The following is a 27413-nucleotide window of genomic DNA, read 5'->3' on the forward strand; positions in this document are numbered from 1 at the left end:
TGTTTCTGATTCTGTGTCTCCCTCTCTCTCTGCCCCTCCCCCGTTCATGCTCTGTCTCTCTCTGTCCCAAAAATAAATAAACGTTGAAAAAAAAATTAAAAAAAAAAAAAAAAAAGGTCCCTCCTTAGGCCTCTACTCTGCAGAAGCACTTCAATAAATAATCAGGTTTGATTATTTCAAGTAGAAATGAATCTGGGTTTTCTATTGTTTTACACTATCCTAATACTAAACTGTTTTAATCACTATAGCTTTACATACTCATAGATCAAGTCCTTCTACCTTGACCTGGTTCTTGAGAAATGTCTTGGCTATTCTTAGTCCTCTTCATTTCCATGTATATTTTAGAAAAGACATGTAATTTTGAGCTCTGCAATTTCTGGTCAAACTGGTAAAATACCCACAAAATGAATCTAGATCAGTGGTTCCAAACTAGGGCAATTTTAACAATGTCCCCCAGGGACATTGAACATAGACATTTCTGGCTGTCACAAAATGCCAGATACTACTGGCATCTAGTGGGTTGAGTCCTAGGAGATGCTACTAAACATCCCACAATGCATAGGACAGTCCCCATAACAAACAATTATCCCATTCAAAATATAATAGTGCCATTATTGAGAAACTCGGCACCTAATAAATCAAGGGGCAAATTTGTATGGGCCCATTAAAGGGTAGGAAGCATCTACCAAAAGCAATTAATTTAGTTTTAGAAAAATTAAATTGCCATGTGTCAAATAAGATTAAACCCAATTCGTTAAAAAAAAAAAAATCACATTACCTGCATATAAAAAAGGCTTATCTTCCTGTCCTTTTTTTTTTTTTTAAATGTTTATTTATTTTTGAGAGAGAGAGTGAGACAGAGCATGAGCAGGGGAGGGCCAGAGAGAGGGAGACACAGAACCAGAAGCAGGCTCCAGGCTCTGAGCTGTCGGCAGAGAGCCCCTATGCCCGACATGGGGCTTGAACCATGAACCATCAAAACATGACCTGAGACGAAGTCAGAGGCCTAACCGACTGAGCCACCCAGGCGGCCCTCTTCCTGTCCTTTATAGCAGGGCAGTTCACAAGAAATTTATCGAAGGGGTTAAGTCTTTAAAATATAAAATTATAAAGAAATAAGACCTATCTAGAATTTTAAAAAAACACAAAACACACCTCCTAGAAATCAGTAAGAAACAACCCAATAGAAAAATGGGCAAACAACTTAAATAGGCAATTCATTGAAGAGGCTATTCAAACTCTCAATAAACATATAAAAAGAGGGGCACCTGGGTAGCTCAGTCAGTTAAGCATCCATATCCGACTGCTGGTTTTGGCTCAGGTCAAGATCTCCCGGTTCCTGGGATCAGGATCGATATTGGAGCCCCGAGTTGGGCTCTGTGCTAGCAGCACAGAACCTGGTTGGGATTCTCTCTCTTCCTCTCTCTGCCCGCCCCTCCCCTGCTCACACAGTGCACTCTCTTTATTAAAAAAAACAAAAACTTAAAAAAAAGAGAAGATAACATAGAAGGCTAATAAGCACATGAAATTATGCTCAACTGTCACAAGTTATTAGGGAAATGTAAATTAAAACCACAATGGGATACCACCACATACCTATTAGAATGGCAAAAAAGTGCTGACAAGGATATAAAGAAATGGGAACTCCCAACCACTGCTGGTGAGAATGTAAAGAAGGTAAAACCACTTTGGGAAACAGTCTGTAAGGTTCTTAAAAAGTTAAACATAAATAATCCAGTCATATCACTTCTAAGTATTTAGTCAAGAAAACTGAAAGCATATATGTCCATAACAAAGACTTATACACAAATACTCATAGTGGCTTTATATGTAATAGCTTAAAAATAGAAACAACTCAAATATAAATCAACAGGAGACTGGAGAAACCATTTGTAGTACATCCATACAATAGAAAATTACTTAACAATAAAAAGGAACAAAGCGTTGATACATGCAACAACATGGATGAATTTCAAAAGTATTATGTTAAGTGAAAGAAGCTAGATAAAATAAGTGTACAAACTATGATTCCATTTATATAAATTCCAGAAAATTCAAACTAATCTATATTGACAGAAAGCAAATCAGTGGTTGTTTGGGGAGAGTGAATCATGGAGGGTTGGGAAAGAGGGATAACAAAGGAGCATGAGAAAACTTTTGAAGGTGATGGATATGTTCACTATCTTGATGCTGCTGAAAGTTTAATGAAGGTACACCTATGTCAAAACTTATCAAAGTGTACCTACCATGCATATATATAGTCATGTCAGGTATATTTCCATAAGGCTGTTTTTTTAAAAAATACAGGTTGTATAGGGGCGCCTGCCTGGCTCAGTCAGTTAAGGGCCTGACTCTTGATCTCAGTTCAGGTCATGATCTCATAGTTTGTAATTTAGAGCCCTGCATCGGGCTCTGGGCTAGTGGTGTGGAGTCTGCTTGGGATTCTGTCTCTCCTTCTCTCTGCCCCTCCCACTTGTGCATGCTCGTTCTCTCTCTCTCTCTCTCTCTCTCTCTGTCTCAAAATAAACATAAAAAAATAAAAACAGGTTGTATATGAAGATAAACCAAAGTTCCTATAATTATGTCAAAGTCAACTCCACTCATTCATACAATAAATCTTTATCTAGCACCTACTATATGCCAGGCACTCTGCTAGGCACTAAAGATTCAATGATAAGCAAACTGACATGGTCCCTGACCTCATGGAGTATATAGTTTGCTAGGGGAAGCTGAGATTCATAAATGATGAACACAGACATATGGATAATAAAACTATGACAAGTGTTATAAAGGAGAGGTACACAGTGAGAGGACAGAACATAATACAGAAACCAAATCTAGTATGATAGGTCAGTATGGCTCCTTCAAGGAAGTGACATTTAAGCTGAGACCTAAAGGAAAAGCAGGAAAACAAACTGAAAATGGGATTTTCCTCAGAAGAGACACCATAAACAAAGGCTCTGAGGCAAGAGAAAGCATAACCCTCTTAAGGAATGGAAAGAAAGTCAAAAGGGCTAAGGGTCAAAATAGTGTAGACAACACTGGGGCACCTGGGTGGCACAGTTGGTTAAGCATCCGATTTTAGCTCAGGTCATGATCACACGGTTTGTGGATTCAAGACCCATATCCGGCTCTGTGCTGACAGTTGGGAGCCTGGAGCCTGCTTTGGATTCTGTGTGTGTGTGTGTTTCTCTCTCTTCTCTGCCCCTATGCCACTCATACTCTGTCTCTCTCTCTCTCTCTCAAAAATAAATAAACATTGGGGCACCTGGGTGGCCTAGTCAGTTGAGCATCTAACTTCGGCTCAGGTCACGACCTCACAGGCCGTGAGTTCAAGCTCCACATTGGGCTCTGTGCTGACAGCTCAGAGCCCGGAGCCTGCTTCAGATTCTGTGTCTCCTTCTCTCTCTGGTCCTCCCCTACTCATGCTCTGTCTCTCTCCCTCAAAAATAAACTTAAAAAAATAAATTAAAGAATAAATTTAAAAGAATAGTGTAGACAACACTAATGATCACCTCTCTAGCATGTATTCAACCACTTCTTCCTCATTCCTAACAGAATCATTCTTTAATTCAAACAGCTACCCTCCTCCACACAGTCATGTGTTTTAGGGGAAGATGACTCCAACCCTGATTTTAGGAAGTGGATACTATTTAGACTTAAATCAATCATAGCAACCTCTCTCTTCCTACCAGTGATTAAAGAATGGCATGAGTGAAAGCAGTACAAGAAGTTAATGCATGCTCTAAACTAAACATAGTAGTTGGCACTAAGGAAGTATCAATGGAGATAGAGGTTTGTATGGAGAAATATGGAAGAACAAGGCATATAGGATATTTCCTAGGTTTTCAGCTTAGGCAAATAATGGTTAACCATTCCCATATACTCAAAGCCAAAGAAATACTTTTAAATATTAATAATCTTGTGATATTCTTAGTATATTTCTCTCTCTTTTTCTTAAGTTTATTTTATTTTGGGAGAGAACAGGTGAGGGACAGAGAGAAGGAGAGAGAGAATCCCAAGTAGACTTTGCACTGTCAGTGCAGAGCCTGAAGCAGAACTCAAATCGATGAACCATGAGATCATGACCTGAGCTGAAAGCAAGAATTAGACCCTCCACTGCCTGAGCCAGCCAGGTGTCTCTTAGTATACTTCTCTTAAATAAATCCGGTAAGAACTAGTAAAGGATCATATTTAAAATTTACCTGACTCTCTATTCAGCCTTAAAAAAGGATGAAATCTTGCCATTTGTGACAACATGAATGGACCTACAGGGTATTATACTAAGTGAAATAAGTCAGAGAAAGATAAAAACCACATGATTTCACTTATATGGGGAATCTAAAAACCAAAACAAATGAATAAATGAAAAGCAGAAACAGACCCATAAACACAGAGAACAAACTGATGGCTGCCAGAGAGAAGTGGGACATACAGGCTTCCAGTTGCAGAATGAATATGTCACAGGGATAAAGGGTACAGCACAGGGAATCTAATCAATGGTATTATAATAGCATTAAAGTGACAATGGTAGACACACTTGTGGTGAGCACAGAATAATGCCTAGATTTGTTGAATCACTATGTTGCACACTTGAAACTAATGTACGTAATACAGTGTGTCAACTATACTTCAATTAAAAAAAAAAAACTAATGTACTTAAAAAAAAAGTCTCAGAGGATATACTGGCCTCAGAAGTTCAGGCAAATTCATAAGGATGAACGAATGAGGCTAACTGATTTTGTCTTACAATACAAATCAGTATTATTTTTTTAAACTCTAACAATACTGACCACAAATAAGATCAATTTCTAAATATCATTTATGGTACACTGCCTTCTTCAAAAAATGACTTAAACTAGCAAAATGTCTGAATAAATTAAAAGTCAAGCCAAGAATACAATAGTCCAAGGATATCTGACTACTCTGTGTATTATCTGAAAATATTTCCAGAGAATTAGGTGGAGATACATAAACCATTATGCTAACCAAATTTATCTTAGATAAATCTAGTAACAGCAATAATTAAGGCTACCACAGATACCAAAAGAGGCAGACAAAGTATAAACTACCTTGACAAGTTGATGAAGTGCCATATCTTTCAGAAGGTGGTGTACTTGGACAATTGAAATGATGTGAAGTTCCTTGTTTCAAGTCAATGTTTGTAAAATTCTTTGAATGGCATGCACAACAACATGACAATGGTTCCTCAGCTTTTTTACTTAAGCTTTTGTCCACTGGCTTTCCTAAAAATGAAAGAATCTCAATTTGTAATATTTCTAATTTAACAAACATTCATAATTTTCTGCAACTCAGATGAGCAACCACCCAATTTGCCCAGGATTGGGAGGTTTCCTAGGAAACAAGATTCTCAGTCCTAAAACTAGAAAAGTACCTGGCAGATCTGGGCAAGTTGGTCAACCTATCTCCAGGATCAAATTACAACAGGCAAGAAACACTTATGCCAGAAATACTTACAGAGGAAGTTATCAATTTACATAATCGCAAAAATCTAGTAATAGTCAAAGATAATGTTAACCACTCAAGTACTCATTTACATCAAGTTTTATTAAATTATCAAGCAGGGAAGATTAAAATAAAGACCTAAAGTATACTCTTAATTACTGCTATTTCCTTAAATGAAGAAACTGAAAGCTCAATACATCAAATAACATAAACATATAAGGGTTAAGTCATTTCCACTTTATACACCTATTTCAAATAGAAACATGCTTCATGATGTATCAATTCTGATACATGTATTAAAATATACTTTAAGATCAATATTCAAACTAAATAAAACAGGTAATTTTTAATACTTAAATAAAATACAAAATTGTAATTGGTCTACATTGTGTGCCTACATGTATAAATACACAATTCATAGACAATAAAAAAAAAAAGTGAATAATTATTTTCTATAAGCAGTAATGACATTATTTTCCCATCTGTATTACATAAATACTACTCATTCTACTTTTTGGTCTCCCACTAAAATTTTAAATTATTAACAGATTATCTCATTTTTCCCCAAAGATTATCAGTAACAATCAGAATGAACAAAAGTTATAAAATATTTACTGTTCATTTTTAAGAGTCTTATAAGTAGATTTCCCTTCAAAAGACACACACATAAAAACATATATACATACCTACACACACTCGTGGTTCACTTTAAATTCTCCTAATACTTTAGGTCAAATCCATTTAATTATGTAACTAAAACATATCCAATACTGCATTTCGGATTCATTATGTACATCAGCTAGTCTTGTATAAAAGTCAATTTACTAGGCCTTTGTTAGCAAATAAAAGTAATGGAAAAAAATATGTATTCATGAAAACAATATTACAATAAACTTTTGCTTATATGGCATCCAAACAAGTAGAAAAATCGATTAGAATGTTTCCTTTATATATTCCATGTTCTAATGTTGTGAGGAAGGGACAGATAAGCAAATACATTAAAGGATTTACTCAAATTATTTGTGTATATTAAACACCATTAGAGGCCAATCTCTTGCATCTTTTAAATACAAATTATCATAATCATTTTCATAATGATAATTCTAGCATTCCAAGATTCCTGTGCATACTATGAAGCATCAAATAAAGGACTACATTATGTTCAAAATTGTTTTAGAATTAACTGAACATATTTTGCTCTATTGAAACTCTTTTGGAAGATATTTAACTTATAAAGAAATACTTAAAAGAGAATCCACACTTAAATTAGCTAGAGCATGGTTGAATCATTCAGGATAAAAAGTAATTTATTAAAATATTTTTTTCAGGTCCCAATAAGGAACCTGAAAATATCAATAACTACTTACCATTAAAAGATTGTTGCCATGCTAAAGTAGAACAAAGTAAGGCTACACTTTTCCCACTTCCTGTAGGGCTCTCCAGTAAACAATGTTGCTTACTATTTAATCCTCTGACAATCTATGGACACAAAAACAATGAAAAAATCAATAAGCAATTTACTTCATAGGGTATCTCTCCAGGAGAAGTACAAATACAACAATGAGAAATAAGGTTGTACTTAAGGAAGCACAGCAAGAGCAGAAGCAAAAACCCATGTTTAGTGAAATCTAAACACTATTCCTTTATATCTCTCCCTAAAATTATGATGGCCCTAAAAAGCATATCAAGCAAAAAAGAAATGAAAAAAAGCAATTTGGGCCTTAACGGTTTCTGTAAAACAGGAATATAGTACATGAATATTTTTGATAAAAACAATGGAGGCTACTGCTCATGGGAGTGTAAACTGTTATAACCACTTTGGTTTCTGTTATATTGTGTTATTTAAGTTTATTTATTTATTTTGAGAGAGAGAGAGAGAGAGAGAGCACGCAAGTGAGGGAAGGGCAGAGAAGGACAGGGAATCCCAAGCAGGCTCCATACTGGCAGCACAGAGACCAACACGGAGCTCAAACTCATGAACTGTGAGATCGTGACCTGAGCTGAAACCCAGAGTCGGATGCTTAACCAACTGAGCCACTCAGGCACCCCTATACACTTTGCACAAAAATTAATGATTCCTAATAAAGTTGAAGATACCCAACTCCAGCATGTACAGTACTATGTATATACTCCAAATTTTACCCACATGAACACAAGGAAACATGAATAATAAATTTCATAGCAACATTGTTTATAATTGCTAGAGAATGTAAACAGTTTAGAAGTCTATCAGAAGGAAAATAGAAAAAAAAAATTCTGGTATACTCATATAATGGAATACTATATAGCATGTAAAATGGATTAACAATCACCAGGCCTACATTTTAAATATGTCAAGAGAAAAAAAAGTTCTGCACAAAGATAGGTATAGTATCGTATCATTATATAACATTTAAACTACGTAAAATAAATACTCTATTATACTCGTAAACAAGGTATAAAGTAAATATAGTAAAATATTAAGATTTAACAAAGTTGTTTCCTTAAGTCTGCATATTAATTGCCTATATGAACAGTCTCAAAAAAATATACTAGTCTGTGTAATAGACAGCAAATACTTCATAGAAAGCAGTAATTCTGCAAAGTAAATAGAAGTTCCAAATGAGCTGAGAATATTTTTCAGAATGTTCTCCTTTGCCTCCATTATATCCATGGACATATATGGTTTAGCAGTGGTATTATTTTTCCAAGGGTTAGATGTTCTTCAACAAAGCAGGCAAATATTTTCAATCTATTTACTATCTGAGAAAATGAATGTAGCCTTATGAATTATAAACATATGTATCTTAATAAAGGCTTAAAATAACTATTGAAAAATACTTACAGGGGGTGCCTGGGTGGCTCAGTTGGTTGAGCGTCTGACTTCGGCTCAAGTCATGATCTCATAGTCTATGAGTTCGAGCCCTGCATCAGGCTTGCTGCTCTCAGGGTAGATCCCTCTTGGGACCTTCTGTCCCCCTTTCTCTTTGTCCTTCCCTCACTCATGCTCTCTCTCTCTCAAAAATAAATAAAACATTTAAAAAAAATACTTACAGAATTCATCATAGCAAGCTGTGATGGGTAAGCTTTATAAGGAAAGGTAATTTTCACCCCACCAATTGTATATTCAGACCACATTGAAGCCATCATGCTTTATTCTTTACTTCAGATTCCTAACTGCAACAGAAATGAAAATCAATATTGAAACAACACCATTCAAAGAAAACTAGATACCCAACATTAGGACAGATGTCTGGAAATAAAAATTGGAATAAATGTTTAAACAAAACAAATGGAAGTAAAAAAATTTCCTAGTCTTATAAATCACAACAGTTGAGAGCATGTCTTGGAATCTGACAAATGTCAATTTTCATCCATGCTCTGCCAAAGCTAGGGACTAGGAGCTAGAAAGTACAGGTTCTAGACCAGGTTCTGAAAACAACTCAGATATGTTACCTTGATTATGTCTCTTCACTTCTATAGACTAAAATCCTTATCTGTAATAACAATGGCCTGACACTTAGTAGGTGCCCAATAATTCTTATTTAAAGGTCAGGGGGGTATAATGAAAAGAAGATGAGTTTGGAGTAAGGCAAACCTACATTTAAATTCCTCTGTGTGTATCATTTAACCTCTCAGAGCTTATTTCTTCATCTGTGAAATGGAAATAATACTACCCACCTGATCGGGTTTTCATGAAAATTAGCCAGGCACTGAGTTAAGAATAACAATGTACAGAAATGTACCCAAACTTCAGTATGGGTACACAGAGGAAATGATCTACTTTAAACCACCGTTTCTTAACCTAAGATACATAGATACAATTCTAAACCACCTTTTCTTAACCTACGACATATATAATCCAGAAACTGTGATCTATGAAGTTTCTGTGCCATGACTGAATTTTTCTAAAAAGGGTGTCTATAGACTTCACATTCCCAGAAATATATCCTGAGGAAATAACTGAAAAGGGGCGGGGTAGGGAGGGACTGATATACACCGGTACCACTTTGCAATAGTAAAAAAAAAAATTGTAAACTCAAACTGGGGATGGAGGGATGGTTGAAATAACAGTGTAATAGATTAGAAAACCAATTATAACCTTAACCATAGCCTATGTGTTCCAAAAGAACCACTATTCTAAAGTATTTTCCAGTCCTAATATCTTGTGATTCTGTGAAGCTCCGAGAATGAAATTTGGTGGAATCTAACCCCTTAATCTGAACCAACAACTCAAAGCTGGTCTAGTTACTCAGATATGACCTTCAAATAATTCCATCCCCCGCCCCAGTTGTGGCAACAGGCATCTCAAGATGGGGTAGCTTCCCACGCACACTGAGTAAAGCAAACAAAACCAAAACAAACCACAAGTATCTGCCTGTCGCTCCCGGCCGCCTAACGGGCCTCCGTTCCCATCAAGGGAGGACAGGCTCCCCTTCTCCCCAGGTTTCCGTCCTCATACTTGCCTCCTCCCTCAGCCCGCAGAGATTCCAGACGCCCTAGTGATCCCGTCAACTCCGACCAGCCAGCAAGGCTGTAGGGCGAAAGCGGAAGCAGCCTTGCCGCAGATTTCGCGCACTCCCGGGCAAGGGAGACAGACTTGCCTGTCCAGGGTAAAACCGAAGAAACGCCTACAGGGCTAGGCAGAAGAAAAGGAAAGCTTTTCCTTCACAGGAGAAAAGGAAAGCTATATTCGAAAAAAAAAAAAAATACAGTGGAGCGCTGACAAAGAAGAAAGGTCACAAGCCTCTTTCTCTCCCTCAGGGGGCTGCTACCACCATTGCCTGGTTGCGGGCTCTGGGCGGCTCTAGCTTTCGTCTCCAACTTTCATCAGTCCCCTCAACCACGCTCTCCCGGGCGAATTCCCGCCTCCCACCCCTTAACTCCCGACATCCAATCGCCGGACGAGCTCAGACAACCAATCAGACGCCAAGACCAGAAATGAAACAACCAGTCCTGGCGGGAGATTAGGGGGGCGAGGACTCTGGCATCCAATGGAAGCCTCCGCAATAAAAGTAGGCCCAAGGTAAGTGGCGACACCGGAAGGGGAACTACCCAAAGCGTGAACGACTCGTCCAAATCTCAGGGATTTAAAGGAAAAGAGTTCTCTTTGTTCGACTTTTTGAAACCGGTGATTTAACCTGTGTATAGCTTTCTTGGAAACTCAAAGTCTGTATTCTTAAAGTCTGTAGACTAACATAGAGAAAACACCTTTAAGTCTTGCCGAGTTCTCCGAGCACTCATCAGTGCCACTTAATTCAAATTCTAACTTTATAAGCAGTCAGGGTATAGAGACTTGAAGCGGGAATTGCCAGACTGAGCCAAACCAGGAGAAAAAGTTCGATGACAACCGGCTACAGTATCTCATAATATTCAAGGCTTTCTCCGATACCAAATTAAACCAGACAAACGCTCTCGAGGTCTTCCGGCACCAGGTAACTTCTACCTTCTATTGTGGCTCATCCAACCTTCTGGCCCTTAAAGGCCAGTTTATTCTTTGCCAAGAAGTACACTTAAAGTTCCTCAAAAGTAGGTTAATCATGATGCCTCTGAATTGTTATTTTTAAAAAGTTCTGTATAGCCTAAACTTGATTAAAATACTAGTGTCCAAAAAAGCAAAACCTGAGACATTTTCTCAAATTCGAGAAACTGGTTTGGGAGAGAGGTTTGCTCCAGGAGGGAGCAGCAAGATTTGTTTGCCTTTCATTTTTACTACATCGTCCCCAAATGACAATACTTACAGTCATGAAAAAAAATTCTACCCTTTAATTTGGCCCTCTCAGACTCATAAATTTATAAAATAAGTAATCTAAAATTAAGAAAAAGTAATAATACCTCAGTTGATAACAGCGCCTATTGTAGTACTGAAAAAAAAATAATAAACTTCCGTATAGTAATAGGAAGATGGTTATAATATACCAATTCAGTGATCATGAAGCCAATAATTATAAAACTAAATCACTATGAATTGTAATTATAAAAATTAAACAACTTGCAAAAAACAATTCCATACAAAATTAAATGAAAAAAAGCAGACTCCAAACCGTATACCATTAGTGGGTACCACTACTTCCATTATATGACAAATATGTGTGCATAAGCAAAGATGAAGGGAAAGTACAAAAAATGTAATTTCTTAAGACAGTGGAATGAAGGATAATATATAAAAAATAAGTCCTTAAAATACCTTCAAATTGCTATTCTGCATTTACAAATTGTTTTTAATTTCTTTTAATTTAAAATATTTTTTAAATATCCAATCTTTTAAGTAACTGCTCCAAGGTAACTATTCTGATTTTCTGTTCCTAAATTCCCAAGGCTCTCAACTGACTATAATTTTGTATTGTCATTTTATGTATGTGGCATAACAGAAAGGGACACACATAAACCCTGGAGCCAGTGACCCCTAGATTCCAGTACCTTGAAATGTCCCTTTCAAGTTAGCTGCAGTGAAATGAAACACAAAAACTACAAATTCATTTGATAAAGAATATGAATGTTTATAAACCAATATTCAAAATAGTTGCACACATCTGTTTTCACCTGAATAAAAAAAAATCACATTGTGACAAATCTTAACCTTAACTTAAAATACATGAATATTAACATTTACTAATATATTTACACATTTTATTTACATCATCAACAAATCTGATGAAAAACAGCATATGTTATTTTAACACAGCAGGTTTTGACCAGTCTTTGAAAATTGATCCAGGAATGTGCGCTGCATTTAGTTAGAAAACATTTCAACATTTTCTGAACTCCTAGAAGTTACGTACTCACAAAATATTCCAAAGCCTCTGTTTAAAAACTAAACAAAACAAAACAGGAGCAGTTGCATGTAATCTTAAAAGACTATAAAACTGCTTTCTTTAAAAATATGAAAATTCTTACGGTATTTTTTAAGTGTATGCTTTTACTTTTTGCATCAAAATTACTTAATTGAACATTAAGCATCTAATAAAAGGTATAAATATTCTATCATCTGTGATGCTGTGTACTTCATGATTTGAAATAGCTACAAATTAGTTCTCATATAATACCCTTATGAGGTAGGGCCAGTAGTAATTCCATTTTACAAAGGAGGAAAATGAGATGTGCCTATACACTACTGAAAAGACTAAGGTTAAGTTTCTTTTCTTAACCACACTTTCTTATTAGTCTACCTAATTTCTTATACAAGTGAAGAGGTCTGTTTCAAAGCAGGGGACTGGAGAGGTTGGGAGGAGTGTGTCATTCAGGTATTTCTCAGAAAGCAAAGAAAAGTACCTTCTATGTTGGATATTTAATTAAGGGGGGAAAAATTGGGATTATGGGTTACCTGAATGCATCTGCCTAATCAATGGAAGTTACTAACACAACTGCAAAATCCTTCACCCACATGGTACTTTACACTTTTTAATTTTTCCTTAGGTCGAAATACTGTTTATTTTTTTATTCAGAAATCTTCTAGAATTAAGATATGAATTATAATTCTAATGGTACACCAAGAGCACTTCAATCTAGTGCGTTTTACTGCCCTAAACTTTAATTAGATACCAATGTATTTCCCACCACTGACCACTAGGTAAGTTAGTAAAGCATTATAAAAATAAATTAAAAAAAACAACAACGAAATGAGATCTCTTTTCAGGTTCTTCTATGCACAAAGATGTTTTTTTTTAACCAGTATCTTAAAATTCCAAATTATTCAAGTATCTCTTTAAACATATGTCTACATATTAGTAAAAATTGAAGCAAATATGTAAAATCTTAAAATTCTCATCTGTAATTACTTGCATTGCAAGTTTTAGCAGTTTCTATCAGGTATTTAAACTAATTTTTCCTGAAGTCTCCCTTCCCTTTTTCTCCCTCTCATCATTGCATCATTGTTACACTGTTATGAGCTGACAGCCATAAACTAGGGCTACCCACTCATCTTTATAAGAAATTAAGTTAAAGGCATGGCACTTTTCCTTTATTGCAAATGCTAAATACAAGGCCAAATTCACCTTCCAATAAGGAGTTCTTAAATGTGCTCCCAATAGGAAAAAACAAACAAAGAAACAAACAAAAAACAACAAAAGAAGCTCTGCTGCTACAATATAAACATACCAGCAAAGTAGATCCAAAGAACTGCCAATCAAATACAAGCAAGCACAATTCTTAAGAGAGTTCTAAATTATATTCATGTTGAAATGAATCGTTTAATGATTCCAAGACGTTACTGTTCCCATTCAGTTTAAAGTTGTTATAAGATGCAGATTTGTATTGAGTATATGCAGCAAACAGCTTCACTTTTTTGTTTTACTTTTTTTTTAAATTCCACTAACACTCATGTTTATTATTTCAATTATTGTGCTTTCAATACAATGACAGAGCTGTACGTCAGGATCCATACTTCCAGTGTCCCCAGATCCATTTTTGTAAGATGGATCTTTACAGATTCCAGACCATCCACTCGGTTTCTCCTTTATTTGTTGAAGACCTAGAAACATAAGGAAAAAAAAATGAATTAATTAAGGCAAGGAATCTGAAAAGGATTTTGGCCTTTTTCTTTGATATATTAAAACAACTTTGAAAATAAGTTACTACTTACGTGTAATAATTGGATCAATGTCTCTTGTCTGAGTGGCAACATCAGAGGCACAGACTTGCCCTATTTGGATCAGCAAAGACATAATATCCTCATACAGGGGAGGAAATGCTCGACAAAAAGAGACCAAACTTGGCAGAGTTGGCATGAAAAAAGCGTAACGCTTAGCCTGTGTTAAAACTGTTGGAAAGAAGTTAAACAACTTTTTACTTTACAGATATAAATTCAATGTACATGGCCTACTAAATATATTAAGTACCATGCTCTGTACTAAGTTTTCTAAGACAGGGCTGATCCCTGCCTTCAAGGAGTTTACAATCTAATGTAATAGTCAGCCATCATCCAACATAAATTCTTACTCCCAAGCACTGTGTTAAATGCATTACAAATATGATTTAATTCTCACAGTTTTATGAATGAGGAAAGTATTATGATGATACCTCTTTTATAAAGGAGGAAAACTCTTAAATAAACCTTATATTAAGAAACTTGTTCAAGGCTACATGCCAGTTAGTGATGGACTTGGGACTGAACTCAGGCAGTTAAAGCTCTTAACCACGAAAACTAATCATAACATGAGGTGAATACAATGAAAAGAAAAGTCAATAAAGTAGTATAGGAACACTAAGAAAGAATATAAAATTAAGGCATAATGTTAAAAGATTGAATTATAGTTCATATCTTTTATTTTTTTATTTTTTTATTATTTATTTATTAATTTACATCCAAGTTAGTTACCATATGGTTCAACAATGATTTCAGGAGTAGATTCCTTAATGCCCCTTACCTATTTGGCCTATCCCCTCTTCCCCATCCCCCCCAGCAACCCTCTGTTCTCTATATTTAAGAGTCTCATATGGGGGCGCCTGGGTGGCTCAGTCAGTTGGGCGACTGACTTCGGCTCAGGTCACGATCTCGAGGTGAGTTCGAGCCCCGCGTCGGGCTCTGGGCTGATGGCTCAGAGCCTGGAGCCTGCTTCCGATTCTGTGTCTCCCTCTCTCTCTGCCCCTCCCCCGTTCATGCTCTGTCTCTCTCTGTCTCAAAAATAAAATAAACGTTAAAAAAAAAAAAAAAAAAGAGTCTCATATGTTTTGTCCCCCTCCCTGTTTTTCTATTATTTTTGCTTCCCTTCCCTTATGTTCATCTGTTTTGTATCTTAAAGTCCTCAGATGAGTGAAATCATATGATATTTGTCTTTCTCCAACTAATTTTGCTTAGCATAATACCCTCTAGTTCCATCCATATAGTTGCAAATGTCAAGATTTCATTCTTTTTGGTTGCCAAGTAATATATAGTTCATATCTTTTAAAGTAGTTTATTTTCATACCATTTAACTCTACAAACCAGACAGTGATTAAAATATTAAAGTAGGTTTTAAAGCTTAAGGAAACAACTTATATATTTATCTCTTATTTATACATTATGATTACATTTGTAATAAATTGTAACTAAGCAGTTATAATAAATTGCAACTTTTCTTCTATTGACAGAATTACAATCAGAAAGCAGATCTGATTTTCATTCATAAAATGTGGAAAGCTTATTATATTTACTTACATCTATATACATTCATTCACAAAATAAAAGATGCTATTTGCTTACCTATTCATCTCTTCACTGTAAATTATATTTGTAACAGAAAATTTTTCAAAAGAATAAATGAAGAGATGGCATAAACTACTAGTAACACAGAAAACATCGTGCTACTAAATTCAGAAAAATATGTACTACTTTATGTTAGAAGTTGTTATTATTGATGCTCGTTGGCTACACACCTGTTAGCAAAGTTCCCATGACATTCACAGCTAAGCGAGCCACACTGAGTGACTTTGGTAATGCATACTGGATACACAAATGAGAAAGCAGCTGGATAGCAAATATCTGCAATACAAAACCAAAATGTTACATGTTTCTGAAGAATCCTTAAGTATTAAACTGTTAAATTTGGGGCGCCTTGGTGGCTCAGTCGGTTGAGTGTCAGACTTCGGCTCAGGTCATGATCTCATGGCTCGTGAGTTCGAGCCCCGCATCAGGCTCTGTGCTGACAGCTCGGAGCCTGGATCCTGCTTCGGATTCTGTGTCCCCCTCTCTCTCTGCCCCTCCTCCACTCATGCATGCTCTTGCTCTCTCTCTCTCTCGCTCTCTCTCTCTCTCAAAAATAAATATTAAAAAAAATTTTTTTTTAAAGTATTAAATTGTTAAATGCTTGACAACTAAAGACTGGAGAGAGATTAAAATTTTCCTAAAGCTCCAAAATGCTCATTACCTGTTTTTCAAGTTCTGGCTGTGCAATAAGCTCAGGTATGAAATCCAGACAGATGTGCATAGATGGAATACCTGCGACTGTCAGAGGTAGAAGTTCACAAGGATAACCCTATCACAACAAGAAAGGGGGGAAAAGTTAGAAATAAAAAAACTATAAGCCAAATACAAAGAAAAATACACAGGAATGTTTTTCTTCCTTTATGTACAAGTTGCTCAGAAGGCTACCATGCCTTACATATATCCTGGCATTTCGCCTTTCTGGTGCACTAGAACAGAGATAAATTAAACATGTTAGTCTGAAATAAAATCTAAAAAATCTGGATTTTTTTTCCCTATTACAAAGGACTATGATCATTTATGTGATCTCCAATTTCTGACTGATCCTTATTAACTTTATAATCAAAGCACTCCCCCTCCCTCAAAAATAAAGTTCAACTATAAATCATCATTCTTTGAAAACACACCTGAAAGTGAACAAGTTTAGCAATGTTGGGATCAGCAATGTACATCTGGTGTAACAGACAACAGATAAGGCACTGAACTTCTCGAAGGTTACAGAGCAAATTGTCTTCTCCTTCCTCCATTCCCTTATTTGAAGCACTAGTAGTAATAACACTTTGAACATTCCTTAGCAAGCTGTCTGGATTGACACCCTTTGCTTTTTCTTCTTCAGTAGGTAAGCAAATCTCCAAGAGAATCTGGACAGCTGCACTATCCTACAACCAAATAAAACAGTGAATTGAAGAAGTTTCTGAAATTTTTGTTTGAAAACCAAATCTAATTTTGTTTTCACATGAACAAAAGTGGTAAATTAACTTCTTTAAAAAAAAAAAAGGTACTTTTAAAAGCAAACGTGAACAATCTATAGGGTAGCAATTCTCACCTTGTTTAGGGTCCTTGTTCAGGACCCTTTTAAGTCTCTGAAGAAAACTACACACCTTCTCTGTATAAAAATGAACATGTAAACATTATGCTAAGCAAAATAAGCCAAAGAAAGACAAATACCATATGATTACACTCATGTGGAATTTAAGAAACAAAACAGTGCCTGAATGACTCAGTAGGTTAAGCATCCGACTCTTGATTTTGGCTCAAGTCATGATCTCACTTATGGTTGTTGAGACAGAGCCCTGCGGTGGCTCTACACTGGGCGTGGAGACTGCTTGAGCTTCTTTATCTCCATTCTCCCTCTGACCCTCCCCCACTTGCAAAAAAAAAAAAAATTAATTAAAAAAAGGGGGGTGGGGTGCCTGGGTGGCTCAGTTGGTTAAGCATCTCACTTCAGCTCAGGTCAAGATCTCATGGTCAGGTCTGTGAGTTTGAGCTCCTCCTCGGGCTCTGTGCTGACAGCTCAGAGCCTGGAGCCTGCTTCAGATTCTATGTCTCCCTCTCTCTGTATCTCCCTTGCTCATACTGTGTCTCTCTCTCAAAAATAAACACACACACAAAAAAAAGATGAACACAGGGGTAAGGGGTGGGGGAAAGAGAGGGAGGCACACCCATAAAAGACTCTTAACTACAGAGAACAAACAGGATTTGCTGGAACGGAGCTGGGTGGGGGATGAGCAAAATGGGTGATGGGCATTAAGGAGGGCACTTGTGATGAACACTGGAGATGAACACTGGATGTTATATGCAAGTAATGAATCATTAAATTCCACTCCTGAACTCAACAATACACTATATCTTAACTAACTAGAATTTAAATAAAAGCTTTAAAAAAATTAAAATGTAAACAAATATATAATTTCAGGGTAGTCACATATCACTAAGGTAGATCCATGGACTACCATGGATCCTGTTTAAGAATATCTACTAGAAGAGTATTCTGATTCGATGACATCCAAAACAGGCCCTAAGCAAAAAATAACTTCTACCAGAATCTCCTTTCCTTTCTCTTAAATTCCTACATTTCCAAAGATCCTATCCTGCATTCTCCTCTTTTCTCACCTGGCCTTTTTTCTCACCAACTAATTAATTCCTCTGAAAATGGTGGTTAATAATTAATGCCTAAAAGTTACCTCCTAAAGCTCTTTTTCCCTTTTAATTTGAAGATGAGCTCTTTAAGACCCTGGTTTTGCAAGGAAAAGTTCTGCCTTACGATCTATTCCACCTGTACAACTCATTGTTGCTCAGTCTACAAGCTTGAGTGTCATTTCATAGAACAGTAATTTCCTGAGGGTGCTACTCAATGCCCCTACATATAAAGGAGAACTATAATCACTCTTACCTAGCAGGAAAAAGTTAAAAAAAAAAAAAAAAAATATATACACACACACACACACACACACACACACACACACACACACACACACACACAACATGATGTATCTATCTCTGGAAGATAGCCATTGCCTGGAGTGGAAGAAAACAATTACTTCATCTAACTGTTTTCAGAACTTGATCATAAAGTAAGGTTAGCCTTACATTATAATCATTAATGAAGTAAGGTCAGCTTTACTTTACAATTCTTGGGTTGAAGGGTTTTTGGTTTGGGGTTGTTATTGATTTGTTGTGTTTTTGTTTGCAGACTCTGGTGCCAGACTACCCAGGCTTGAATACTAGCTCTGCCACTTACTAAATGTGTGGCCTTGAGCAAGTGACTTAACCTCCCTAAGTCTTATTTTCCTAATCTATAAAAATGGAGATGATAATACTCCATACCTCACAGATTGGCTGTGAAGATTAAATAAGATAAAGAACTTAGATTAGTATTAGATTAAATATATAATATAAATTATATAAATAATATGTAACATATATATTACATATATAATTATATATAAAGTTAAATATATAAAGAAATTAGAATAGCATTCAGCATATAACAAGCATTATGTAAATGGAAGCTATTACAATCCTCAATCCCTTATCTGAAACTGAGAGCCAGATTTCTTTTAGAACTCAGAAATCTTTTTTTTTTTTTTTTTTTTAAGAAAGCTCTATGCCCAACATGGGGCTCAAACTCACGACCCCAAGATCAAGAGTCGCATGCTCCACTGACTGAGCTAGCCAGGTGCCCCCAGAATTCTTTTTAATGTAATATTATATAATACCTCCAGCAGAGACTAGGGTAGCACACGCTGCAGTCAAACATATTCACATTTCTACAGCAGAACAATATTCACAAATAAGTGAGATAAGGCCATAAATAGCTTCAAATCAATTGAGCTCACAAATGAGACCACATCAGGTCAGGTTTTTCTGCCAACTGAATTACCAGAAAAATGCTTCAGTTTTCATAGCTTTTTGGATTTCTGTATCACAGATAAGGGACTGTGGACTTATATTATTATTCGAATTCCATTAATTGCCAATGAAAATATTTCAAAAAATATATCTCGGTTCCAGCTTTTGTTTTCGTTTTTGTTTTTTGGTTGTTCTTTATTTTATTTTAGAGAGAGAAAAAGCACGTGAGGGAGGGAGAGGGGCAGAAAGAGAGACTCTTAAGCAGGCTCCACACTCAGCACGGAGCCCAACATGGGGCTTGATCCCACGATCCTGGGATCATGACCAGAGCTGAAATCAAGACTCAGATGCTTGGGGTGCCTGGGTGGCTCAGTTGATTAAGTGTCTGACTCCGGATCTTAGCTCACGTCATGATCTCATGATTCATAAGACTGAGCCCCGTGTCAGGCTCTGCGCTGATAGTGTGGAGACTACTTGGGATTCTCTTTGCCTCTATCTCTCTGCCTCTCCCCTACTTGCTCTCACTCTCTCTCTCTCCTAAAATATATAAACAAAAGCTTAAAAAAAAAAAGAGTCAGATTCTCAACTGACTGAGCCACCCAGGTGTCCCTCAGAAAATATATTTCAAATTAAGAAAACATTTCTACTTTAAAGACTTCAAATTGTTTGACATTTAATCATCTCACATCTCCTGTCTTATTCAAAAAATGACTACTTAAGGTTTCAGTAAAATTCTACATTGTTATAAAACTTTTCTAAATATAAAACCAAACTCGTTATGTTGTCATACTATTTACCACTACGTGACATTTTATTATATATATACTTCTTGTTCTATTTGTCTCCACCATTTGATTTTAAGAAACAAAAGTTTTATATTTTGTTAAAATGTAAATCTTGTTTAAACGGCTATTAACCAAAAAATAAATAAAATAAAATAAAATAAAATAAAATAAAATAAAATAAAATAAAATAAATGGCTATTAACCTAATATCATAAAGATTATTCATAATTTTAGTAATACAGTCCATTTGATATTCAGTGGCAAAGGTAATACCATTATAATACATTCTGTAATGAAAGAAATTCATGGGGCACCTGGGTGGGCGTTCAGTTGGTTAAGTGTCTGACTTCGGCTTAGGTCATGATCTCGCAGTTTGTGGGTTCAGGCCCCGCATCAGGCTCTGTGCTGACAGCTTAGAGCCTGGAGCCTGATTCTGTGTCTCCGTCTCTCTCTGACCCTCCCCCATTCACATTCTGTCTCTCTGTCTCTCTCTCTCTCAAAATAAATAAACATTAAAAAAAAAAAAAAGAAATTCATAATATGTCACCATTGTACACAGAGGGCTATCAAATAACATCTATTTAACTCATTATATTAAGACAGAAGCTCATGCCTTTCTAAACTAAATTCTATTTTATTACCTGAGCAGCCAATAATGCATTTTTCAATTCTTCTCTGGTAACTTCTGGGCCATCAGTTTGCCCAACTAAGCCTATTGTATTATTCTGAGAAGGCCTGTCTTGCTCTGCTGTTTCCTTCAGATGAGCACTAAGATAGGCTTTGGATGCAAGAAGGTATCCATTCAACATGTGTAGAGTGATATCCATCAGTGGCGGGCATCTAAACACAGAAAAAAGAAAAATAGTTGAGAAAGAAATAAATTTATAAATTAGCCAGAACATGATCAATCAGTCCTGAACAGTACCTGAAAAAAACTAAAAAGAGTAGTAACACTTTTCCCACTGAAATATTTATTCTAAACAAAAAATTTTAATATATTTGTCTTAACCTCTGTATTTCAAGATTATATTGAAAATATTTTAAGTATTAACTATTCCATCTTATCAGCTAAAATCAAATATAAATGTATGCCCTAGAGACAAGATTCCTTTTTTGCAAACGTTGACACTACCAGTAAATCTCTTAGATAATGAACCTGCAAAGCAGCTGTCCTCAAAGAGAAATATTCTATTTTCGATAACATGAAGGAGATTAGAACAGAATAGTTAATTCTTTCTACTCTTGTTTCTTCTTTGGAGCACGACAACTCTGTATTCCAAAAGTTCTTCATCCACTTGACTTGGAGTAAGTTATCTTCTGAGCCTCAGTTTCCTCATCTATAAAATAATATAGTTATTCATTCCTAAAAGAATGTTACAGATTAAATTTAAGTGAGATAAGAACAAATATAAGAAATATAAATGGGCGCCTGGGTGGTTCAGTCAGTTAAGCGTCCGACTTTGGCTCAGGTCATGATCTCACAGTTTGTGAGTTCGTGCCCTGCATCAGGCTCTGTGCTGACAGCTCAGAGCCTGGAGCCTGCTTCGGATTCTGTGTCCCTCTCTCTCTCTGCCCTCCCTGCCCACACTCTCCCTCTATCAAAAATAAATCAACTTTAAAAAAAAAAAGAAAAAAAACAACAAAAAAGACAAATTAGTAGCCACTAAAATTTAAAAAGCCAAGCCCTTAGAATAACCGGAAAATGTCACTTCTCAGTCTATCACAGAGGGAACTAGCATGTGTGCATAAGCAGGCAGTATAGCTGTGTTTATAACTGTGAAACAATGCAAAGAGCTTAAATGTTCATCAATAATATATCCATGGTTTTTCTGAAATGTCCAAATTTTCTATAATAAACATCTGTGTATTCACAGTGAAAAAAAATTATGTCAATGGTTAAAAAACTATGGCAATGTTTCCTAAAATTGAAGAGAAGAATAATCTGGGGTACTTATTTGAATAAAACAAAACAAAACAAAACAAAAACAACTCAAGCTCCATTCCAAAATTTCAAATCAGAGTTTCTGGAGGACAGGCCTAGTAATTTACATATGGAATACTATGCAGAAATTAAAACAAATGAGGTAGAACTATGCATATCAATATGGAAAACATATAAACAACACTAAGTTTTTTTTTTAAAGAACAAAATAATACCTACAATGTATTACTTGTGTTTTTTTAAACCACTGGGGAAAAAAGTATTTCTACTTATAAATTTATAAATATGTAGAAAGTAAAACTACATACAAACCATTATGACAAGAAAGTTTTCTCTGGACACGTAACTAGGATTGGTCAGGAGGCCAAAGAACAATTTTGCTTTAGCCATGGCAACGTGGTAGATAATGAGAAAGAACAAGATTTTTCACTGTATACCTTTTTCTTACTGTTAATCTTCTTGTTCACTTACTAATGAACACTAATGTGTTTGTTCACTTACTAATAAACACTAATGTGTTTGTTCACATTACTAATATAATTAAAAGTTTCATACACACATAAAAAAGGAAATATGATAATGAATCTCCAATAACTAATCACCTAGCTTCAACAGTTATCGACATATGGCCAGTCATTTCCTCTATGCCCGCATCCACTTTCCCACCACCAACACTGGGTTAGTTCAAAGCAAATCCTAAACGTCATATCTTTTTATGCATATATCTTTTTATATTATTTGATATTTTTAAAAACCATTTGGATGATCACTTGGTAAAAAAGTTAAATTTTAAAAAAATTAACAAAATTGGGGCACCTACTAAGTGGTTCAGTCAGTCAAGTGTCCGACTTTGGTTCAGGTCACAATCTCACAGTTCATGGGCTTAAGCCCTATGTCAGGCTCTGTGCTGACAGCTTAGAACCTGGAGCCTGCTTTGGATTCTGTGTCTTCCTCTCTCTCTGCCCATCCCCCACTCACACTGTGTCTCTCTCTCTCAAAAATAAACATTAAAAAATGTTTTTTTTAATTAACAAAATTAAAAGGCAAAATAGAACCACACAGGAAAAACCAGCTATATATATATATATATATATATATATATGTATATATATAGAAAGAGAGAGAGTGCGCGAGAGTGCGTGCGCTAATATCCTTTATGAAGAACTCTTTCCAAATCAAAAAAGATAAGCATTACAATAGAAAAGTAGACTAAAATATAAAGAAGAGATAGCAATAGCCAATAAACATATTAAAACATTCAATCTATAAACTGGTTCAGCCGTTCTACATGGCAGAATAAAAATATGAGTATGAATCAAAATATGAATATGAAAAATATGAATGAAAAGTCTTGAAAATGAGCATGTTAGGTTTGCCTCCATAATTCCATTTTTAAGAGTCTGCTCTGGAGCACCTGACTGGCTTAGTCAGAAAAGCATGCAACTCTTAATCTCAGGGTCATGAATCTGTGCCCCACATTGGTTACAGAGATTACTTAAATAAATAAACTTTAAAAATAAAATGTTTACAAAAAAAGAATCTGTTCTAAGGAAATTCTCAGTACACAGTCACCACAGCACTACTGATGATAACAAATAACAGAAATAAGCAAAATATCCAACAATAGGGATTGGGTTAAGCACAGCGTATCTATATGGAATATGATGCAGCCAATAGATATAAGAATACCTATTAATGGGGGGAAAGTTTCACAAGTGAAAATCTAAGCTACACAAACATTACATACATTATGATAGCATAATTTGACAACTTCTTGAACAACTGGAGACAATTCAAGTGAAAAGTTACCTACTTAAGTGGATTTTTAACACTGACAAATTGTTTTAGAAGTTTTTTTCTGGAAGTGTTATTTACTGCTATTTTTCTTTTATTAGATACTTAAGTGTCATTTATACTGTTCATTCTTTTGATTCCTATTTTCTATGAGACTTGATCTCACCAAACCATACGTGGCTGATTTTTGCAACTTTTGTCACTTCACAAATACCATCCTTCAGTTGAGGAGAGAGGAGTACATTCAGAGAGTATATATCCTGGTTAAGTCTTCTTTAACTCCAGTTTCCTTCCCCGATCCCAAGCCATCTAACCTAAGGCTTCTCAAGGTACCACCTACATGACCGCTTTAGCCTAACATTCAAGGCCCTCAATAGTCTGACCCCAACTTGACATTCCAGTTCTAAAGTGTGTTCCTCTCAACAACTTACTCCTCCATTCCAACAAAGCCTTTTTCATTTGTGTTTCTATACTTTTGCTCAAAACTGTTCTTTTTCCCACAATGCCTTCCTTGATCCCTTAGCCCCATCATTATAGTATCTACTCATCTAAACCCTATTTCTATCCTTTAAAATACTACTCAGGTCCCACTTCATCTACATCTTTCCTGATCCTTTAACAGCATTCATATACTATACCATTCATCTGCAAATGACCATATTATTTAACTTCTCATGTGTTTGTATTATTTCCCCATGCAGGCAATAATCACTTCAAAGGCAGGCCCCTCATCCTATATATCTTTGAGATTACTTAGCAATTGGAAATTCAAATGTTAATGATGTGAATTAACAAAATCTGCCCCTTGAGGTGAAGTCACTTCAACTCAATTGATTAAGTTCAAAAACTGACAAGGAATTATAGACAAGTGTGGAATCAAGCTAACATCACAACTGAAAATGCCAAAAAGATCACAGCTTCAGTGTACATAACAGTTCATACTAAGCCAGTTTTTTAAAAGCCTTTTACAAAAATGCTAGCAACAAGGCTAGGTTTTACTAATCACATATTAAATATTAAACTGAATAAATAGTTCCTGACTGAAGACAAAAAAACAAACAAAACCTCACAGCTCATACTGCCAATTATCTGTAAGAACAGTAAGATATAAGCTTAAACTAAATTTCTTCAATTTCGTTTGACTCTCCAAAGTATAACTCCAAAAGAAAAATGAAACTCAAATGACACATACCTGTGTACCCTCTGATCACATCTTAGGACAATGAGAGGATCTATCATCAGGTCATTCTGAGTATACTTTTGCTGTCGTACAAACTTTATTGAAGGTTGAAGTGCATTAACTGTCATTACCCACAGCCTGATGAGAAAATAATCACATGTTCAAAAACAGCTATATTATATTTCAAACTTGGAGCCATCTACTCCTAACTTAGAATGATATATTCAGGAAAAAATTTTTAAAAAGATGTGAATGAACTTGGAAAAATTAAGAACTATAGAAACCTAACTTAAGTATGATGTCTCTTAAACAAATGAAGATAAAACAGTAAACACAAAGTAGTTTCAAAAATCCTCACAGTTGTAATGGAATAATCATGGCATATAAAAGTATGAATGAAAATCTCAGCACTTTGAAACTGTATCTGGCCTCATAAATTAAGTCCTGGTTCTGTATCACCATAATATCTCAATGTGAGATGCCACTTAGAGATTAGATATCAAAACTATAAAAGTGATTACTAACTTGACTGTATATTATAATTACTGAAGGATATGCCAGTATGACGAGTACCTGATCTCTTACAGGGAAGCCCCAGAGTTCATCAGCCTTACCTTGCACACAGAGCTTGCTTGTCCACTCTTACTTATGAGTGGACAGCCAAGAGTCATCAGACACCTAAGGAAAGCATCTAGTTTGAAAGATTAAGATATGCAAACAGAGGGGCACCTGGGTGGCTCAGCCAGTTGAGTGTCTGACTCTTGATTTTGGCTCAGGTCACGATCCCAGCATTGTGGGATCAAGTCCTGCATCGGCCCTCCCTCACTCTCTCAAATAAAAATAAGTAAGTAAATAGATAAACAAATATTTAAAATATGCAAACAGAAAGAAACTTCAAAGAAACAGAGAATGTAGGGATGAGAAATTTTTCTTAAGCCTATAATTAATATCCTTAAAGGACAGAATATTGCATATATGAAACAAGAACAGTAGGCATTTAAAAATATTCAGGTAAGAAAGAATTCTTAGAAATTAAGAATACAACAAAATTTTTTAATTCAAATCAAAGACCAGAAGATAACACTGAGGAAATATTCAGAAAATATATTTAAAAGACAAATTTAAAAAGAAGAGAGAAAATTGAAAAATCAGGGGGTTTAAACCAAGAGGCTTAAAATCCAAATTACAAAAACTACAGAAAACAGAGGAAAAAAATTATTGAAGAAAAAATATATATATTAAAATGTCCTTAGAAATGAAGGCATTAGGAGTGCCTGGGTGGCTCAGTCAGTTGAGCGTCTGACTTCAGCTCAGGTCATGATCTCACAGTTTGTGGGTTCGAGCCCCGCATTGGACTCTGTGCTGACAGCTCAGAGCCTGGAGCCTACTTTGGATTCTGTGTCCCCCTCTCTCTCTCTGCCCCTCCCCTGTTTGTGCTCTCTCTCTCTCTCTCTCTCAAAATAATAAACATTAAAAAAAAAAATTTAAAAAAATGAAGGCATTAGTCCCAGACTAAAAAAAAGCCAAGCACATGAAACTATGAATAAAAAAAGACCCACACCAAAATACATCATCATGAAATTCCAGAAAACAGTGAAAGAAAAAAACCCTACAATTTAAGAGAGAAAAAACAATGGTCACATACAAAGGAGTGGGAATTGGTATATCATTTAGATTACTTAATAGCAAAAAGGGAAGCTCAATTCATTCAGTAGGATGAAGTCTTCAAATTTCTGAAAGGAAAATTGAGCTCGAACTCTACACCCAGGCTAAAGAATAATCACATGTAATGGGAAGAATAAAAACCTTTTCACACCTGGAAGTCTCAAAAAATAAATAAGTTCTCTAAACACCCTTTCTCAGGGAACAACTTGAGTGTGTGTTCCACGCACTAAAATGAAGAAGTAAACCAAGAAAGAGAAAAACATGGAATCCAAAAAGAGAGACAAAAGCAATTCCAGGATGGCTACTGTGCATGTCCCAAATTGAAAAATGAAGATGGAAAGCTATGAAAGGAATGTTTCCAACAAAAAAATGTTACTGATACATTACCTGATGTATTATAACTAATTGTAAAGTAAATTTCCTCTCAATGAAGTTGAGGGATGAATTAGTTATTGATACAAAACAAAAACAAAAGCAAAACAAACCCCAAGCAAATGGAAGAGGAAAGTATTAACTCAGGGTTTGTGTATAAGGTATAAAGGAAGGCAGTTGTATAGGAAAGAGACTGTA

General features: G+C 35.6%; 2 protein-coding genes across 4 annotated transcripts in view; both read right to left on the bottom strand.

Moving 5' to 3' along the window:
• Nucleotides 1-10296, bottom strand: part of BRIP1 (BRCA1 interacting helicase 1) — a 212543-nt gene extending 202247 nt beyond the window's left edge. Inside the window, 4 exon segments of the mRNA XM_047833355.1 lie at nt 5073-5246; nt 6834-6945; nt 8500-8622; nt 9912-10296. Coding sequence (XP_047689311.1) covers nt 5073-5246; nt 6834-6945; nt 8500-8595 — 382 coding nt within the window. The 5' untranslated portion in view covers nt 8596-8622; nt 9912-10296.
• Nucleotides 10297-11959: 1663 nt separating this feature from the next.
• Nucleotides 11960-27413, bottom strand: part of INTS2 (integrator complex subunit 2) — a 60685-nt gene continuing 45231 nt past the window's right edge. For all 3 annotated transcript variants that reach the window (XM_047833952.1, XM_047833951.1, XM_047833953.1), the window contains exons 19-25: nt 25191-25316; nt 20904-21102; nt 16753-17004; nt 16290-16397; nt 15799-15904; nt 14027-14203; nt 11960-13915 (exon numbers count right to left, since the gene is read on the bottom strand). In XM_047833952.1, the coding sequence (XP_047689908.1) occupies nt 13746-13915; nt 14027-14203; nt 15799-15904; nt 16290-16397; nt 16753-17004; nt 20904-21102; nt 25191-25316 (1138 nt within the window). In that variant the 3' untranslated portion in view covers nt 11960-13745. The remainder of the gene's footprint in view (nt 13916-14026; nt 14204-15798; nt 15905-16289; nt 16398-16752; nt 17005-20903; nt 21103-25190; nt 25317-27413) is intronic.

Source organism: Prionailurus viverrinus, chromosome E1, assembly GCF_022837055.1.
Source record: "Prionailurus viverrinus isolate Anna chromosome E1, UM_Priviv_1.0, whole genome shotgun sequence".
Taxonomy (NCBI): Eukaryota; Metazoa; Chordata; class Mammalia; order Carnivora; family Felidae; genus Prionailurus; species Prionailurus viverrinus.